Here is a 20941-nt window from a genome sequence, read left to right as displayed (position 1 = left end):
ATATGGTCGGCCCCGTCCGACTATACTGCTCCGCTCACTGGCTTTTATTTGTATTATTTTGCAATATTTATTTGTCACTCTTGAGTTCAGTTTAACGAGCCAGTAGCCGCGAGTGCTTAGTGAGCGTTTAAAGTGCGCACATAAATATCTTTTGTTGTCGTCGTTTTGTTGTTGTTGTTGTATTCGATTACACAAATTGATGTTTAGCTGATGTCGTTTTTCTTTCTGGCTGTTTGTCCTCTGTTTTACAAAAGGTGTCTGTAAAGCCATTAAAAGTTCGATTTGGTGGGGGTAATTATCCATTGGAGCGACTAAAGTAGAAGCAGAGCTGCTAAAATGCAGGTGTAGCCACACCAAAAGACCCCATCGTTCATTCGTTCGATCGACGACAGAGCTATCTTTGATGTGGTTAAGAGCTCTTGCGATTGTCATAGTAATTTGTTTTTTCATAAAACAAAAACCATTTAAGTTATTATTTATTGTTGTAATTGGTATTAATTAATAGGTGGTATAGGTGTGCGAAGGTGTGTGTGTGTGACTGTGTAATCTTAGAATATAAAATAGTAAAACATCTTGTTAAGCAGACGGTCTTGTCGTGGCAAATGGTACAAACTATGGCACTTACACAAATACACACCCCTTCCTCAAAGGGTGTGTGTGTGTGATTTGATAACATCGGACATTAAGGCGTACCCTTCCTCCTCAGCAATTAGTTCGATGACAAATCATTGCCATGGCTAATTTGTCAATTAATTCGAACAGATTTATCGATTAACTGATTTATCACTCGAACCTCGTCATTCACATTTCGATTTGTTCCTTTTTTCCTGTTGTCTAAATGACCACACATCTGTGTCTGTCTGTCTTTCTGTATGTTTGTCTATCGTTCCATTTGCATTGTCTTCCATGGCTGGAAAAAAATTCTCCAAACACAGACATTAATTCTCGACTTCTGGTTAATTTAATTATGACAACCTGACATAAACTTGACCTCAAAGCCTGAGCATTGGCAGATTTAGTTTTGGATTAATGCCAATTCGATGTTCTTCGCTGTCCATGGGTGGTGGTGGCACATTATGATCAGATTTATTTATCGTCATCGGGGGACTGGCGGAAGGCTATTGAGCTGCTGCTTTGGCTACTTTGTTTGCTTTAAGAATTTGCTATTGGCAAGTGAAAGGATTTGTTTGTTTGAATGGTGAATAATGCAAGTGGGGTTTAAATATAATTTTTATTTGTTTTTGTTTTACCACCTATTGTTGTTGTAAATCATGAAAAAGCAATCGGATTATTGAAAGCGATTTATTACAATCTGTTTTGGAATTTGTTTTTTTTTTCGAATACTTAGGTGACAAATGTAATTGGATATGGTATTTCGATTGGTTTTTAATATGGGATGGTCTAAAGGAATTGAATAGAACTTTAATCGTATTTTTTCTATAGGATAAAAATAGGAATGCAACAAACCTGGCTTTTCTCGTGATAATCGGTCAATATTTATTTGGTCAAATGGCGTGGAATTTTAAACATTTTTCCAGACCCTAAACAAGGGGTGGATTTACAAATTTTTGTCCAGTCCCTACAAGGTGTGGATTTTTTAAATATGGGGTGAATTGTTTTAACATTTTTTTAAGGACCTTTAACAAGGCGTAGATTTTTTAAATATGGCGTCGATATTTTAAAAATTATTTTTCAGGACACTAAACTAGGCGGGTATTTTTTTAAATATGGCGGGTTTTTTAAAAATTATTTTTCAGGACCCTAAACAAGGCGTGGTTTTTTTTTAATTATTTTTCAGGACCCTAAACACGGCGTGGATTTTTTAAAAATTATTTTTCAGGACCCTAAACAAGGCGTGGATTTTTTAAAAATTATTTTTCAGGACCCTAAACAAGGTGTGGATTTTTTAAAAATTATTTTTCAGGACCCTAAACAAGGCGTGGATTTTTTAAAAATTATTTTTCAGGACCCTAAACAAGGCGGGGATTTTTTGGCTTTTTAAAAATTATTTTTAGGACCCTAAACAAGGCGGGGATTTTTTAAAAATTATTTTTAGGACCCTAAACAAGGCGTGGATTTTTTAAAAATTATTTTCAGGACCCTACACAAGGCGCAGATTTTTTTAACAATTATTTTTCAGGACCCTAAGTACAGGTCGCATTTATGATTCGAATTGGATGAAATTAGGTACAAGTCACTTATTTGGCCCAAAGACGAACCCTATTGAAATTGGGAAAAAATCGGTTCAGATTTAGATATAGCTCCCATATATCTTCGTCCCATTTAAGGTAAATGGTACCCCAAAGTCCCTATTTGTCTTTCGATTTGCACGAAATTTGGCACAGCGTACTGAATTGAGTTTAGAAAGATGTGTGCTAAGTTTCGAAAAAATCGGTTCAGATTTAGATATAGCTCCCATATATATCTTCAACCGATTTAAGGCAAATTGTGCACCAAAGTCCCTATTTATCTTTCTATTGCACCAAATTTTGCACAGCGTACTGAATTAAGCCTAGAATAATATGTGTTAAGTTTCGTGAAAATCGGTTCATTTTTAGATATAGCTCCCATATATATTTTCGTCCGATTTAAGGCAAATGGTGCATCAAAGTCCCCTAAATATCTTTCGATTTGCACGAAATTTTGCACAGCGTAATGAATTAAGCCTAGAATGATGTGTGCTAAGTTTCGTGAAAATCGGTTCAGATTTAGATATAGCTCACATATATATTTTCGTCCGATTTAAGGTAAATGGTGCACCGAAGTTCCCTAAATATCTTTCGATTTGCACGAAATTTGGCATAGCGTAGTGAATTGAGTCTAGAATGATGTGTTCTAAGTTTCGTGCAAATCGGTTCAGATTTAGATATAGCTCCCATATATATATATTTTCGTCCGATTTAAGGTAAATGGTGCACCAATGTCCCCTAAATATCTTTCGATTTGCACGAAATGTGGCACAGCGTACTGAATTGAGCCTAGAATGATGTGTACTAAGTTTCGTGAAAATCGGTTCAGATTTAGATATAGCTCCCATATATATTTTCGTCCGATTTAAGGTAAATGGTGCACCAAAGTCCCCTAAATATCTTTCGATTTGCATGAAATTTAGCATAGCGTACTGAATTGAGTCTAGAATGATGTGTGCTAAGTTTCGTGAAAATCGGTTCAGATTTAGATATAGCTAATATATATATTTTCGTCCGATTTAAGGTAAATAGTGCACCGAAGTTCCCTAAATATCTTCGATTTGCACGAAATTGGGCATAACGTACTGAATTGAGTCTGGAATAATGTGTGCTAAGTTTCATGAAGATCGGTTCAGATTTAGATGTAGCTCCCATATATATTTTGGTCCGATTTAAGGTAAATGGTGCACCAAAGTCCCCTAAATATATTTCGATTTGCACGAAATTTGGCACAGCGTACTGGATTAAGCCTAGAATTATGTGTGCTAAGTTTCGTGAAAATCAGTTCAGATTTAGATATAGCTCCCATATATATTTTGGTCCGATTTAAGGTAAATGGTGCACCAAAGTCCCTGTATATCTTTCGATTTGCACGAAATTTGGCATAGCGTACTGAATTAAGTCTAGAATAATGAGTGCTATGTTTCGTGGAAATCGTTATGTACAATATACCCAAAGTATGTTGAAGCGTATCATATAGTCGGCCCAGTCCGACTTTTTTACTTTCCTTACTGGGTTTTTCTCTAATAATAATTTGAACCACACAATAAGCGGCATGTTCCCTTGAAGTTGAAGATGTGATGGATGGTTGTGTCAATCATGTTAACAACTTTGTTGTGGTTTGATTCGGAATGCTATTCGAAAAACGAAGATGACAATTTCATAATTAATCACGTGAATTGTGGCGAAGCTCCGTACTGTGGTTACCCGCTGACGTTCATATTTGTTCGCTTCCTGGTGAACAAAAAAATTGTAATTTGCCACAATGTTGGCAAACATGTGGTACAGATTTTTTTCAGGTGAGCAGGGTGGGGTTTTTCGAGACTCTGGAGAAGAGGCAATTTTGTTGAGCCTCTATATGAAAATGGTTTCTATGTGATATCGGATTATTATTATGGATTAGACTTTATTTTTTATTTCGCTAACTTTCTTTTTTTCTTGGCCCCAATCACCTGGGAAATCAATGCAGAACTAATTCAACAAAGAACCTTGTTTTCAAGTAATTACCGCAAACATAAATTCACACCAATTGTCGATTGCTTGCTGCATTCCATGTAGATATATTTTTTTTCCAAAAACAACAAAATCACATTATCTCGTTTAAAATTACAACAAAAAGTCAAAATTATACAGAACCCTGTATAATTATAAACAAATTAACCAAAAATTATTAAAAAACCTCACCACAAAAACAAAACAAGAATCGGAAATAATGTGGTTTTATGTTTCACTTCGATATGGGAGGGTGTTCCACATTCTTGAAACTAATTCCGACAATAATCACATTTAAATGGCTTTTGTTATGCAAATTAAGAGGTAACAACAATCACCAGGGTGTTATGACTGAAAATGGCTGGCCACACAGTGACAAAAGCGGATTTTGTTGCAACGCTAATTAGACAGCTATTGAATGTCTTAACTAGAGACATTGAACATGTGTCACATTGTAGCACAGCAGGGCAGCGTGTTATGGTGGAGCATGCTGAGGAATTTTTTCTTTAGATAAACATAGATCAGAGCATCAGGAGACCTGAGGAAATACCTCAGTGTCCCTGAGGATTTTTTTTTCTATAGAAAAACATACCTCAGTGTCCCTGAGGAATTTTTCCTATAGAAAAACAGACCTCAGGATAGCTGAGGAATTTTTTTCTATAGAAAAACAGACCTCAGGGGGCCTGAGGAATTTTTTTCTATAGAAAAACAGACCTCAGGGGGCCTGAGGAATTTTTTTCTATAGAAAAACAGACCTCAGGGGGCCTGAGGAATTTTTTTCTATAGAAAAACAGACCTCAGGGGGCCTGAGGAATTTTTTTCTGTAAAAAAACAGACCTCAGGGGGCCTGAGGAATTTTTTTCTGTAGAAAAACAGACCTCAGGGGGCCTGAGGAATTTTTTTCTATAGAAAAACAGACCTCAGGGGGCCTGAGGAATTTTTTTCTATAGAAAAACAGACCTCAGGGGGCCTGAGGAATTTTTTTCTATAGAAAAACAGACCTCAGGGGGCATGAGGATTTTTTTTCTATAGAAAAACAGACCTCAGGGGGCCTGAGGAATTTTTTTCTATAGAAAAACAGACCTCAGGGGGCCTGAGGAATTTTTTTCTATAGAAAAACAGACCTCAGGGGGCCTGAGGAATTTTTTTCTATAGAAAAACAGACCTCAGGGGGCCTGAGGAATTTTTTTCTATAGAAAAACAGACCTCAGGGGGCCTGAGGAATTTTTTTCTATAGAAAAACAGACCTCAGGGAGCCTGAGGAATTTTTTTCTATAGAAAAACAGACCTCAGGGGGCCTGAGGAATTTTTTTCTATAGAAAAACAGACCTCAGGGGGCCTGAGGAATTTTTTTCTATAGAAAAACAGACCTCAGGGGGCCTGAGGAATTTTTTTCTATAGAAAAACAGACCTCAGGGGGCCTGAGGAATTTTTTTCTATAGAAAAACAGACCTCAGGGGGCCTGAGGAATTTTTTTCTATAGAAAAACAGACCTCAGGGGGCCTGAGGATTTTTTTTCTATAGAAAAACAGACCTCAGGGGGCCTGAGGAATTTTTTTCTATAGAAAAACAGACCTCAGGGGAAATTTTTTTCTATAAAAAACAGACCTCAGGGGGCCTATGGAAATATTTATAGAATTTTCCATTGATTATAATTGTTCAATTTTTTATTACTGATTCGGTTTATCGGTTCCACGACCCACATCTCTACCTTCATTTTCATTCGAACAATTAAAACAATAACAACAATTTAATTCAATTCAAAATATTATGCAAAACAATTGTCCGTTCGACTTACCAGAGAATGAAATAATCGTGTTCACATCAACCGGATGTACTGGTTCACCATCTGTGGCAATGACTGTCAGTCCATGACCTTCGATTGTCACCTGTGCGGGACACACTGAAGCGAAAGCATTGATCATACGGAAACGATAACGACGACCGGGTGTAATGGTGAATATTTCCAAGGGGGTATTTGTCATGAAGCCGGTATTGGGATCACGGAATTGACCTTTGCCATTGATCAGCAGCGATTCAGGATCTTGACCGGTGTTGACAGCCAAACGGCCAGGATAACGTTCAGCGGCATCTTCATGCAACCAATCACTGATCAACATAATGTGTGTGGTCAAATCGAAGTCATACAAATGGGAGTTGGGATCACGGGAGGGGGGCTGACGTACAATGATGCTGCCATAGAGACCATCTAATTTCTGGAGACCAGTGTGAGCATGCCAGAAGTGGGTACCAGCATTGCCAGTCCATTGGTAACTGAAAGGGGAGAGAACAATTAGCCAATAAGAAATTTAATTTTTTCCCATTCCCCAAACATACCGGAATGTATTGCCCTGCTGAATGGGACACTGTGTCACAAATGGCACACCATCATAGTACTGCGATCCTCTCTGCCAGATACCATGCCAATGAATGGTTACCTCCATACCCTCCATGTGATTCTCGACGTCGATGACAACTTTATCATTTTCACACACCTGTATACTGGGACCGGGTATCATACGATTGGCGGTTAAGATACCTCGCTCAACACCATCAGCCAAGACGCATTGACAGTGAGACCAAACGGTGTTGGTGGCATTGGGTGTGCAAACTTGACAGGCACTGAAACGATCATGAAAAAAAAAACAACAAAATATTCAATTCAAAATCAAGTCAACGAAGTTTAAAAAAAAAAATTGTCTAACAATAGAGTTCGGAAAAGCAAATCTATTGGAATACAATTAACCATAAATATATTTATATTTAAATAAAATAACAATAAAAATAACAGCTAGAGATCGCATGCGATCCGTTCGAGGCATGGGAAAAACAAACACAATGAGTGACAATAACACAATGTTTTTCAACACAAAAATTCTTCAGGTCCCTTCTGTTTTTCTAATTCAGGTCCCGTGATGTCTGTTTTTCTATAGAAAAATATTCCTCACGTTCACAGAGGTCTGTTTTTCTATAGAAAAATATTTTAAGTTCCCTTGAGGTCTGTTTTTCTATAGAAAAAAATTCCTCAGGTCCCCTGAGGTCTGTTTTTCTATAGAAAAAAATTCCTCAGGTCCCCTGAGGTCTGTTTTTCTATAGAAAAAAAATTCCTCAGGTCCCCTGAGGTCTGTTTTTCTATAGAAAAAAATTCCTCAGGTCCCCTGAGCTGTGTTTTTCTATAGAAAAATATTCCTCAGGCCCGCCTGAGGTCTGTTTTTCTATAGAAAAATATTCCTCAGGTCCGCATGAGGTCTGTTTTTCTATAGAAAAATATTCCTCAGGTCCGCCTGAGGTCTGTTTTACTATAGAAAAATATTCCTCAGGTCCGCCTGAGGTCTGTTTTTCTATAGAAAAATATTCCTCAGGTCCGCCTGAGGTCTGTTTTTCTATAGAAAAATATTCCTCAGGTCCGCCTGAGGTCTGTTTTTCTATAGAAAAATATTCCTCAGGTCCGCCTGAGGTCTGTTTTTCTATAGAAAAATATTCCTCAGGTCCGCCTGAGGTCTGTTTTTCTATAGAAAAATATTCCTCAGGTCCGCCTGAGGTCTGTTTTTCTATAGAAAAATATTCCTCAGGCCCGCCTGAGGTCTGTTTTTCTATAGAAAAATATTCCTCAGGCCCGCCTGAGGTCTGTTTTTCTATAGAAAAATATTCCTCAGGCCCGCCTTAGGTCTGTTTTTCTATAGAAAAAAATTCCTCAGGCCCGCCTGAGGTCTGTTTTTCTATAGAAAAAAATTCCTCAGGCCCGCCTGAGGTCTGTTTTTCTATAGAAAAAAATTCCTCAGGCCCGCCTGAGGTCTGTTTTTCTATAGAAAAAAATTCCTCAGGCCCGCCTGAGGTCTGTTTTTCTATAGAAAAAAATTCCTCAGGCCCGCCTGAGGTCTGTTTTTCTATAGAAAAAAAATCCTCAGGCCCGCCTGAGGTCTGTTTTTCTATAGAAAAAATTCCTCAGGTCCCCTGAGGTCTGTTTTTCTATAGAAAAAAATTCCTCAGGCCCGCCTGAGGTCTGTTTTTCTATAGAAAAAAATTCCTCAGGCCCGCCTGAGGTCTGTTTTTCTATAGAAAAAAATTCCTCAGGCCCGCCTGAGGTCTGTTTTTCTATAGAAAAAAATTCCTCAGGCCCGCCTGAGGTCTGTTTTTCTATAGAAAAAAAATCCTCAGGCCCGCCTGAGGTCTGTTTTTCTATAGAAAAAATTCGTTAGGTCCCCTGAGGTCTGTTTTTCTATAGAAAAAAATCCTCAGGTCCCCTGAGCTATGTTTTGCTATAGAAAAAAATGTGTGTTTTTCTATAGAAAAAAATTCCTCAGGTCCCCTGAGGTCTGTTTTTCTATAGAAAAATATTTCTCAGGTCCCCTGAGGTCTGTTTTTTTATAGACACAAATTATCACAAAAAAAAAGAAATTAATAATAAAAACTATTTTTATGCAAAACTTATTATAAAATCTTATAGAGCTACATAATCTGATAAAAAATTATACCATTTATCGTTAATTGATGTAAATAAACTATATCATGTATATATACCTTTTTTCTCTAATACGTAATCGTAATTAATGCGAAAAACTCAACAATTTGTTCACCATTTGACAACATTATCTTGCAAGGCAATTAATAACAATTTGGCTAGCCTAGCCTAGCGAATATGACGTTGAATCAACTCATACAGGTTTGTTGCTTAAGTCTTTTGTTTGTGATGCTTGCTTGCTTACCCATACTCCATTAAAGAGAGTCTTTAAATGGAGTAAGTCTTTTACTGCTGGTGTAAGTCTTCTACTGAAAGTGTCACCGTGACAAGACACGGTAAGTCAATGAATGACTAATGTTTACATCTCTACACATATATAATTAAAAATATTATAATGTTTACACACACACACACAACGTTTAGACTTAACAGCATAATTAAGCAATTAATAGTGTCGTTAACAAAAGGTAAAGAAAAGAAAATCACTCTCCTCAACATGGGAGGTGTACGCAATGGAGAAAATTAATATATTATAAAATTTCATAATTTAATTATTTTTTTTTTTCAGAAAATAAATAAAAAAATGATCTATGAAAAAATGCATTTAACAAAATTTGCAAAATATTTTGTTAGTTTGATGCAATCAAAGTGAAATGTAGGTTTTTACGATTTTTTGCAAAATAGTATTTTTTTGTTGTATATAAACCTATTTCCCAACAACATGATATTATTGCATTTTTAATATTTAAACAAAAAATAATAAAATCGTCGAAACATTAACCAAGCAAATAAAAGCTATTAAATTTTTCAACACACACATGTGATGCGTGAAAGTCTGGCTAAGGAGAGCCACGAACATGCGAGAGAAAAATACAAAATTTGATTGGATTTTTTTTGATATTGAAATCATAGGCGTTGCAAACCGATTTTAGTGGAGTGTATGTAACTTTATGCAAGCAAAGAAAATAAGTGTTATTATATCAGGGAATTGGATTTTAATTCACCTACGCCACTGCCTCAATCGGTTATTATAACTTCGATGGACGTGCAAAATCAACCCTCAATATGTTTTCATTAGGTTTGAGATTTTCTATAATTTTTTTTAGTCATATCAGTGGCGAAGAGTTTATTATTGGTATTATTTACGGAAATTTGATGATTTGTTGTCTGAAGGCAACAAATACAAATACATTACCAATTTTTTTAATTAACAAGTAATAAAATCGTTTGTGGAAGTTTAGTCAAATATGCAGGTGTTTTGATAACTTAATTGTAGCCGATCAATATAACTTTAATTTGAAATAATAGTTTTCAATGTGGGTGGCGGGAACATAAATAAAAAAAACAGTAAGGAAAGATCAAAAGTCGGACGGGGCCGACTAAATGATATCCATCAACACTATGCGTACATACAAGAGGCGCTAATATATACAATATCCAGTAGATAGAACAGACAAATCATCTTTAGATTTTTCAAAAACTTAACACACATCATTCTAGATTTAATTCAGTTTTCCGATTGCCCAATTTCGTGCCAATCGGAAAAATTTTAGAAAAAATTTAGGGCTTTGGTGCACCACTTACATTAAGTCAGGCGAAAATATATATGGAAGATAGACTCAATTAAGTGCGCTGTGCTAATTTTTGTGGAAATTGAAAGATATATACCGACTTTGGTGCACCATTTACCTTAAATCGAACGAAAATATATATGGGAGCTATATCTAAATCTAAACCGATTTTAAAGAAACTTAGCACACATCATTCTAGACTCAATTAAGTGCGCTGTGCCAAATTTCGTGCAAATCGAAGGATTTATAAGAACTTTGGTACACCATTTACCTTAAATCGGACGATAATATATGTGGGAGCTATATCTAAATCAGAACCGATTTTCATGAAACTTAGCGCTCATCATTCTTGGCTTAATTCAGTACGCTGTGTCAAATTTCGTGCAAATCGAGTGATATATAGGGACTTTGTTGCACCAATTATTTTAAATCGGACGAAAATATATATGGGAGCTATATCTAAATCTGAGCCGATTTCCACGAATCTTAGCACACATCATTCTAGACTCAATTCAGCACGCTACGCCAAAAATTCGTGCAAATCTAATGATTTTCAGGGACTTTGGTGCACCATTTACATAAAATCGGACAAAAGTACACATGGGAGCTATATCTAAATCTGAACTGATGTTCATGAAACTTATAACATATTATTTTAGTCTTAATTCAGTACGATATGCCAAATTTCATGCAAATCGAATGTTATATAGGGACTTTGGTGCACCATTTACCTTATATCGGACGAAAATATACATGGGAGCTATATCTAAATCTGAACTGACTTCCACGAATCTTAGCACACATCATTCTAGACTCAATTCAGCACGCTATGCCAAATTTCGTGCAAATCGAAAGATATATAGGGACTTTGGTAAACCATTTACCTTAAATCGGACGAAAATATACATGGGAGCTATATATAAATATGAACCGATTTTCAGGAACTTAAAACATATTATTCTAGTCTTATTTCAGTACGATGTTCCAAATTTCGTGCAAATCGAAAGTTATATAGGGACTTTTGTGCACTATTTACATTAAATCGGACGAAAATATGTATGGGAGCTATGTCTAAATCCTTGGGCCAAACAAATGAGCTGTACCAAATTTCACCCAAATAGGATTATAAATGCGACCTGTACTTTGTTTACAATTAAACACCAACAGACGGACAGACGGACAGACGGAATTATCCACAGAATTTTCTACTTAAATTATTGTTTCGATTATATTTTACACAAAATATATTTTGAATAAAATCATTTAGTTTCCAGTTCCCTTGAGGTCTGTTTTTCTATAGAAAAAAATTCCTCAGGTCCCCTGAGGTCTGTTTTTCTATGGAAAAAAATTTCTCCGGACCCCTGTGGTCTGTTTTTGTTTAGAAAAAAATTTCTCAGTTCCCCCGAGGTCTGTTTTTCTATGGAAAAAAATCCTCAGGACCCCTGTGGTCTGTTTTTCTTTAGAAAAAAATTCTCTTTTCCCCCGAGGTCTGTTTTTCTATAGAAGAAATTCCTCAGATCCCCTGAGCTGTGTTTTCCTAACGAAAAAATTGTCTCAGTCCCCTGAGGTCTGTTTTTTTTATAAAAAAAAAAATCCTTAGTAAAATTATTTAGTTTTCATTATTTTTGGAATCTTTCTACCAAAAATTCCAACATAAAACTACCTACATAACCTATCAATTCAAATATTATGCCTTAAAACATTAAAAATTTAACTCCATAGACAAAACAAAAAAAAAATTTAATCGACCGATCATTTACATATTAACCATTTAATGATTTGTTTTTTGGCCTCAAGTATTTTTAACTGACAAACAAAAATCGTTTCCTATAAATATGTTACAAATCGTAAAATCTTGCAAATCAAATTGCTGTCAATCAGAAAATCATTTTTTTTAGCAAAAAGAAAAAAAATCATGTCGAAACAAAAAACTTCCCATAAATTCATTTAAATGACTGATGATTGAATTATATCTGACAGTTTGATTGTCTGCCTCAATTTCGTCGTTTAAATGAAATTCTCAAAATCTTTAGATTTCAAATCACTGAACATTAATAATATTTTATCGTTCAAATTTATCACAGCTATTATGGCAAAAATCAAAATCGCAAAATTTCAATCAAGAAGATCATTAATAATAATTGAGCCGAACCGATATCGAATTTGTGAGGATGTGAAAAAAATGTAAAATATATTTGTAACTGTATAATGATGATTAGATATTGCAACGATTATTTTGTAATAATTAGTAAATATTAAATAGGCCCATAATGTAATTAAATCGATTACAAACATAGTCTAAACACTCAATATTATTTTTTTGTTTGGAACACAGTGAAAGTTAAGATAATTATCTTCAAATCATGTTTTTTTTTCGATAACAATAATTTTTTTAAAAATCGTATGAACATTTTCTGTAAAATTTACTGTAACACAATGTTAATCGATAACAACATTTTCTAAAGTGAACTTAATCGATAACTACATTTTTTCCTTAGTAAATATTATCGATAACAATGGTTTTTATGGTTTTATGTACAAAAATTAACCGACAACATGATTTTCGATAAAAAATATTATCGATAACACGATTATCGATAGAAAATTTGATCCATAAAATGATTTTTTGGGCAAAAAGTAATTCCAATAAAAATATTTGCTGCAAAAAATACCTTCGATAACAACATTATCATATTATCGATAAATGCTTTTTTTTGGAAAATGTGATCGATTATATGATTTTTGATAGGAAACTTGATCTATATCATGATTTTGTGGGGAAAGTATTGTCGATAAAAACAATATATTTATTGTGTACAAAATATTATCGATAACAATATATTTTATACAAATATTATCGATAACAATATATTCTATACAAAATATTATCGACAACAATATTTTTATACAGAATATTATAAATCAAAATTTTCGATAGCAAACCATTTCAAAGATAATATATTTTATAGAAAATATTATAGATAACAATCTATTCAAGTGAAAATATTATCGATAACAATATTTTCTAATGAAAATGTTAACAATATTTCCTAAGAAAATATGATCGATGACACTATTTTCTATATGAAATATTATTGATAACAACACTTTATGTAGAAAATATCATAATATTTTATCGATAACAATTGCTTTCTAAATAAAATATTATCGATAACAACATTCAACAGAGGAAATGTTTCAACATTTTATCGATAACAACATTTTCTATACGAAATAATATTTTATATACAAAATATTATCGATAACCAAATTTTTCTATATCCAATATTATCGATAACAATAATCGTTGTAGAAATTTTCACAAAATGTTATCGATAACAATATTTTTCTATGTAAAATATATAATATAAAATATATTATCGATATAAATAGGTTCGATGTTAAATGTTATATATAACAACATTCAACGAAGAAAATGTTACATCATTTTATCGATAACAACATTTTCTATACGAAATGGAATAGATAACTATTTTTTATGTATAAACATTACCGATAACAAAATGTTTCTATATCAAATATTATCGATAACATTATTCGATGTAGAAAAAGTTAGCGATAACAACATTTTTATAGAAAATGTTTTCTTTAACAATATTTTCGAAGGAAAATATGATCGATAACAATATTTTCTATATCAAATATTATCGATAACAACACTCTATGTAGACAATGTCGCAACATTTTATCGAAAACAATTTTTGATCGCTAAAAATTTTATTCGAAGTAAAATATGATCGATAACAATTACTTTCTAAGTAAAATATGATCGATAAAAATTACATTCTAAGTAAAATATGATCGATAACAATATGTTCGATGTCAAATATTATCGATAACAATATTTTCTATACAAAAAACGTATCGACATAGAAAATATTAACGATAACCAAATTTTATATAGAATATATATATATATATATAAATTATCGATAACAACATTTTATGTCGAATATATTATCTAGAAAAATATCTTATATGGAAAATATTTTCAATAACAAAATTTTATGTAGAAAATATGATCGATAATAACATTCAATGTGGAAAATATTACAAAACATTAGCGATAAGAACATTTTTTTAAACATATTAATATTTTATATAAAAATTATTATCGATAACAAAAATTAACGTAGAAAATATATTTGATAGCATTATTATATCTTTAAAATATTATCGATAACAGCATAATATATAGAAAATTGAATACAATTTTGTCGGTAATAAATATTTTGAAACGATAAAAATATTTTATATAACAAATATTATCGATAATAACGTTCTACGTTGAAAATATTACAAAACCTTATCGATAACAATATTTTTCTTTCGAATATATTAACTATAAAAACTTTTTATATAAACGTTATTATCGATAACAATATATATATATATATATATATAGTGAACATAGAATCGATAATAATATTCCCTATATAAAATATTATCGATAACAACATTTTATATATGATAAATATAATACATATATTATCGATAACTAGAGTAATAATTGCGAATATTATCGATAATAATTTTAATTAATGTTTTCGATTAATATGTTATGTATTAATCGATAACATACTTTTCTTTTGAAAAACAATTTAATTACATTTAAAATTATCAACGAAAATGTTATCTTTATGAAATCATGATATCGATAACATTTTCATTAGGATAACCAGTTATCGCCTTTGGTACAGCACTTCGTATATTTAATAATATAAATCGGATGAAAAATTTCCAAAAAAGAGAAGAGAGACATGTCATAATATTATCATTTTTTTCGAAATAAAATATTTCCGCTAACATAGTTTCTGGAAAAATTCATCGATAACAAATATGTTTTTATTATATTTAGAAAATATTTTTATCGATGATATTTTCTTTCTATAGGCAGCAATAAAAACAACTCCCATGTCATAAAAACTCATTAGTGAGCAGTCACAAAGCTCACTCACATCACATTTCTCCCGTGTCATTAGCATAACTATACACGGGTGTCTAATGGCCAAGAGATGCCACCGCAGCAGTACGAGTAAGTAAGAAAACTTGTAGTCTGTCATGTCTTATGTCATATTTGGTAATGGCAACATACAGATTTGTTTTTGTCTATCATCTTCTTCTTCTTCAGTTGGCTTGGATTTCCCGCTCTAAAAACAAAGTCCAAAGAAAATCATATGATTGGCTGTATATGTTTTTTTGTTTTCCATTTGGGGAGTTTTGGATTAAGGTTTTTTTTTTGTTTATCATTATGACATGGTGGATAATGAAGATGGGGATGATGACAGTGGCGATGATGCTGCATAGACACTGATGTGCTGCATGAGTCTCATCACTGGAAGTGTGGCAGAATTGCTGCTGTTGTCAGCTAGCTGGCTGACTATCTAGATAACAAATCACTTGCAATATGATGTGTAGCTTTTTCCCGGATTTTATGATGCCCTCCTCCCCCTCTCTCTCCTCCTCTCCTCTGGAGTTGCATCTCCAATTGTAATTATGTGGTTTTATAAACATATTTTTTTTAATTTATTATCCATTCGTTGTTTTTGTGGTCTTCCTCTCTGCTGCAAACAGCTGTGCGTTTTATGGTTTATTTGTCTTTTTTGTTGTAGTTGTTGTTGTTATTGTTTGCCTATAAAACCATAGCAGCATCACATAAATTTGACATTCCCCACAAAAACATCGGCAACAACCTGAAGCTTCCGCAGTGAATGTTGCGTTTTGATGTGGTGATGATCCATATCCTCTGGCTGTTCGGAATGTTTTTTCTTCTTCTTCACTTTTTTCCTTTTTTATTTTTTTTTTGTATAGAAAGTAAAGTGTTAAATGAAAGTAACGATTTTTTATTTGATAAATACAAATTAGTTATGCATTTATGTCTACTGAGAGATGATATTCATTTAAAAAACAAAAGACTTAAGAAACGAACATGTACGTATGGACGTTTTATTAGTCATTTGACATGAAGAGGCTTTTGTTTATGGGAAATTTGTCATCCGATTTAAGTGGCCATTTAAAGAAAATGCGTTAAAAAACTATTAAGGCGGGGTGACATAGGGGATGATAGATACCAAGCAACGGCTTTAACATGGCGAAGCCGAGGCTTATCTTGGTCCCTCTTTCATCTCAATTGTGTACACTGACCTCGCCGCGATGTCACATGGGGTAACTATTTTCTTCATATATTGAAATAGTGAGCTAGTATGTCCTCGTATGTCGTATGGGTTGAGGCGTCGGTCGGTTAGTTGCCCACACTCGTAAAACCCAATCTACTATGATAAAGCTAAGAAAAAGAAAACCCAACCCCCCTAATGTTGACGACCCCCGCAAACGTATAAAGTACCACAATCTGCGAACCTGCACTTGGAATGTGCGCAATTTGGCAGAACAGGCGCAGTTTTTGCGTTGGCGAATGTACTCAAGAAGTTCAAAGCCGAAATTATTGCCTTACAGGAAATGCGATAGTAGGGGACTGGCGGAAATCGGCAAATCAGCCGATTACGCACTGTATTATAGCTGCCATGAAACGAGACATGAATTTGGCTGCGGATTTATGATTAACAGGAGAATAAAAGACCTCGTTTCCAGATTCCCTCCAGTAAATGAGCGAATTGATATAATCCGCATAAAAGCAAAGTTCTTCTACATCAGTCTTATTTGCGCCCATGCTCCGACAGAAGACAATGATGAACAGACCAAAGACATTTTTTACGAGCGTCTAAAAACTGCATATGACCACTGCCCTGGCCATTACCTTGAAAATTCTGCTAGGAGATTTTAATCCAACATTCGGAAAGGATTTTTTTTGGTCCCACCATCGGAAAATTCAGTCTCCATGAAGAAACATCCGACAACGGCATGAGGTTGATTGATTTTGCGTCAGCAAAAAACATGGTAGTTAGCAGCACCACATTCAAGCATCTCGATCGATACGAGGAACGGATATCGATTCGTACCATTACCTTGTGGCAGTCAAGGTTCGCACGCGTCTTTATGTAGCACAAAGGTGCGATCTAATGTAACACGTAAACTCGACGTTGAAAAGCTGCAAACGCAACTGGTTGCAGAGGCCTACTCCGCTCAACCCGTGGTACGATCAGGAGTGTCGTAATGCTACTGAGAAGAGAGGAGAAAGTTATTTCAGAAAAAAAGAAGAAAGAACAATAAAAACGCGAGCGTGAGCAAATCAAGATGTACAGGGGTCAGAATGAAGTCCGGAAATTTTACCAACGAGTAAAAAAACCAAGCCGAAGGCTTTGTCGCAGGCACATCCTCCAGTAGAGGTGATGATGGAAACCTGGAGACAGATACATACAGCGTGTTGAGGATCTGGAAGGAACATTTCAAAAAGCTCCTGGTATCAAATAGTGGGGGTGAAGAAGATACCCCAGAACCAATAAGAGATGACGGTATAGAGGGTATACAACCTAGCCAATATGAGGTCAGAGTAGCAATAAAACAGCAGGTGCCGATGGATTACCAGCCAAACTATTCAAGACCGGTGGTCAGATGCTGGCCAGGAGCATGCACCAGCTAATTAGCAGAATTTGACTAGAGGAATGCATGCCCAATGATTGGTACCTCAGCATCCTGTGTTCCGTGATCAAAAAAGGAGACAAGACGATATGTGCCAACTATAGAGGAATAAGTCTCCTTCCTATCACTCCTTCCCATCGGAAATATTGTGCGTGCTTTGTGAACGACTGAAGTCAATGGTCAATGATATTATTGGACCATACCAATGCGGCTTCAGATCTGGTAAATCCACCATTGACCAGATTTTCACTCTACCCACCCACGAAAAACACATCGACACATTCCACCTAGTCGTCGATTATAAAGCCGCATTCGACAGCCCTATTCGATCAGAGTGTTTAAAGTGGCTTTGCAGAATAACTTTAATCGGTACAATGTCAGCAGTTAAAGTAGGAAAGGACCTCTCGGAGTCCTTCAATACCGCACGAGGATTCAGACTAAGTGACAGTTTGCCGTGTGACTTATACAACATCCTGGTTGAAGAGGTCATACGAGATGCAAATGTGAACAGAACTGACATTCTGTACACCAAACACCAGATGCTACTCGCCTACGCTGACATAATGGGTCGAACATTGTATGGATATCCGGAAGATCTATGGGCCGATCTGCGTCGATGGTGAATATCGCCGTCGAATGAATCATAAGCTATACCGTCTATTCTCAGACATCGACATAGTCAGATGGATCAAGCTAAAATTTTCTTTATATAGATTTACTGTACCAAATCAGTCATAGGAAAAAAATTGTCATCTATACAGAAAATATTTCCCAAAAAATGTTGTACCTAACGAAACTATATTCTCTCCCTCGTTAATGATAACTTCAAGCCCCTGCTTATCAAAAATCTCCACCTCCCTATCTCTCTTTCCCCATAACATCATCTCATATATGCTAATACTTTCATTTAGCAAGTCAAGCGATAATGGATGGTATCTGTTTTTATGAGCCTACATAAAAGTAGCTGACAGAAAGCAACAACAACAAAGACTACTACAACAATAACGACCAACAAGTCAATGCTGTGTAAAAAAATATCGTTTTATTGTAGTGCAAAAGTGCGATAGTAAAATCGCATCAAAAGAGTGGCAGACAGGCGCAACAAACTTCGGCCTCATACATTGTATGGCAGCAACAGCAGCAGTCATGGCTATAATTTGTTGCCTTCTTCTTTACACCATCGTCATCATTATTAGCATCACCATTCTTCAGTTGTTGTTGTACAACTTTCGGCTTCAGTTTCATTTGAAAATATAGTTTTTTTGTTCGCTCACAAAATATCCAGCAGTTTATTTAAAATGACGGTTATGGCAAATTGCTGTAACACCTTTTTGTTGCAAATGGAGAGAGAAAGAGAGGGAATTGCTGCCAAACAAATGGAAAATGAAAAATTGTTGGAAAATGCAAAACAAGAGAAAAAAAGAAAAGTCTATTGCTGCAGGGCAGAAATGCAAATTGCTGGCTAGTGTCCCAAGCTGGATGATTGTGGAGTGTTTTCGATTGTAGTTGCTACAATTTAAATGATATGATAATAACAATAAGAAAGAGATAAATAATGGATAAGAAATATTGTTGAAGTGTAGGGAATGAATTGAGGGGAGTGGGGAATGGAGGGAATTAAGAAGAGAAGCGAAGGGAATGAGGAGAAGCATAAATCGACAATATTTTCCACATCATTTTGCTATTGACCGTTTTTTCTATAGAAAATCTAACTGTCGATAAAATTTTTAATATCGAATATTGTTATCGACAATATTTTCATAGTTTTTATCGTTAAAATTTTCTAGTAAAAAATCTGAAATATTTTGTGCAAACTATTTTCTTATTGACAATATTTCCTATTTAAATATAGTTATAGGTATAATTTTCGAAAAAAATGGTTATTGGAAATATTTTCTATCGAAATGTTATTCTGTGTATAGATAAATATTCTGCAATATATAAAAAATATAATATTATCCATAGAAAATCTTGTTATCGATTTTATTTAAATTATTTTTCATAGAAAATTATAACATCGATAAAGTATTAAATAGAAAATATTGCTATCGATAATCTTTTCTTTAAAAATCGTAGTTATCGATGGTATTTCCTTAAGAAAACGTTGTTATCGATATTATTTTCTATTGAAAATCTTGTTATCGGTAATATTTTCTGTAAAAAATCGTTTTATCGATAATATTTTCTATAGAAAATCTTGTTATCGATACTGTTCTCCATAGAAAAATATTGTTTCAATACTATTTTCTATAAAAAAACTTGTAATCGATGACATTTTCTAGATAAAATCTTGTTATCTTGTAATCTTTTCCGTAAAAAAAATTTTATCGATACAATTTTCTATAGAAAATCTTGTTATCGATAATATTTTCTATAGAAAATAGTTTTATCGAAATATCACTTTATACAAAGTTTTTTTTTGCGAAATTATTTTCAATTTAAAAACTTATTATCGGTCATTTTTCTTTAGAAAAACATGTTAGCGATATCCTTTTCTAATAAAATATTGTTATCGATACTATTTGCTATAGAAAATCTTATTGTCGATAATATTTGTTAAAGAAAATCTTATTATCGATAATATTTCTTACAGATCGATATCGATCGATATCGATAATATTTCTTGTTATCGAAAATATTTTAAATTAAAAAAAAATTATCGATAATATTTCCCATAGAAAACTTTACTATCTAAATTATTTTCCCCTCAAAATCGATAATATTTCTTGTTATCGAAAATATTTTAAATTAAAAAAAAATTATCGATAATATTTCCCATAGAAAACTTTACTATCTAAATTATTTTCCCCTCAAAATCTTGTTATCGATACTATTTTCTATAGAAAATCATATCAGCGATAAAATATTAAATAGAAAATCTTATTATCGATAGTCTTTTCAATAGAAAACATTGTTATCAATACTATTTTCTATAGAAAATCTAGTTATCAATATTTTTTTCTATATAAAATTTTGTTATCGGTACTTTTTTCCATAGAAAATCTTGTTATCGACAATCTTTTCTACAGAAAATCTTGTTATGTATGCTATTTTCTATAGAAAACTTGTTATGAATAATATTTTCTATAGAGAATCTCATTATCGATAATTTTTTTTGTATAGGAAATCTTGTTATCGGAAGTATAGAAAAATTTTCTATTTTCTATAGA

General features: G+C 33.6%; 1 protein-coding gene across 1 annotated transcript in view; it reads right to left on the bottom strand.

Annotated features, from left to right (window-relative positions):
* The window catches only part of LOC133331599 (uncharacterized), a 47543-nt gene that overhangs the window by 23986 nt on the left and 2616 nt on the right, over positions 1-20941 (bottom strand). Inside the window, exons 2-3 of the mRNA XM_061539983.1 lie at positions 6519-6803; positions 5980-6455 (exon numbers count right to left, since the gene is read on the bottom strand). Of these exons, the coding sequence (XP_061395967.1) occupies positions 5980-6455; positions 6519-6700 (658 nt within the window). The 5' untranslated portion in view covers positions 6701-6803. The remainder of the gene's footprint in view (positions 1-5979; positions 6456-6518; positions 6804-20941) is intronic.

The sequence above is a fragment of the Musca vetustissima genome, unplaced genomic scaffold (genome assembly GCF_032173495.1).
Source record: "Musca vetustissima isolate MV318-11 ecotype Yass unplaced genomic scaffold, APGP_CSIRO_Mvet_v1 utg4091, whole genome shotgun sequence".
Lineage (NCBI taxonomy): Eukaryota > Metazoa > Arthropoda > Insecta > Diptera > Muscidae > Musca > Musca vetustissima.
The sequence above is the reverse complement of the archived record's forward strand: the minus strand, read 5'-3'. Positions and strand labels throughout refer to the sequence as shown.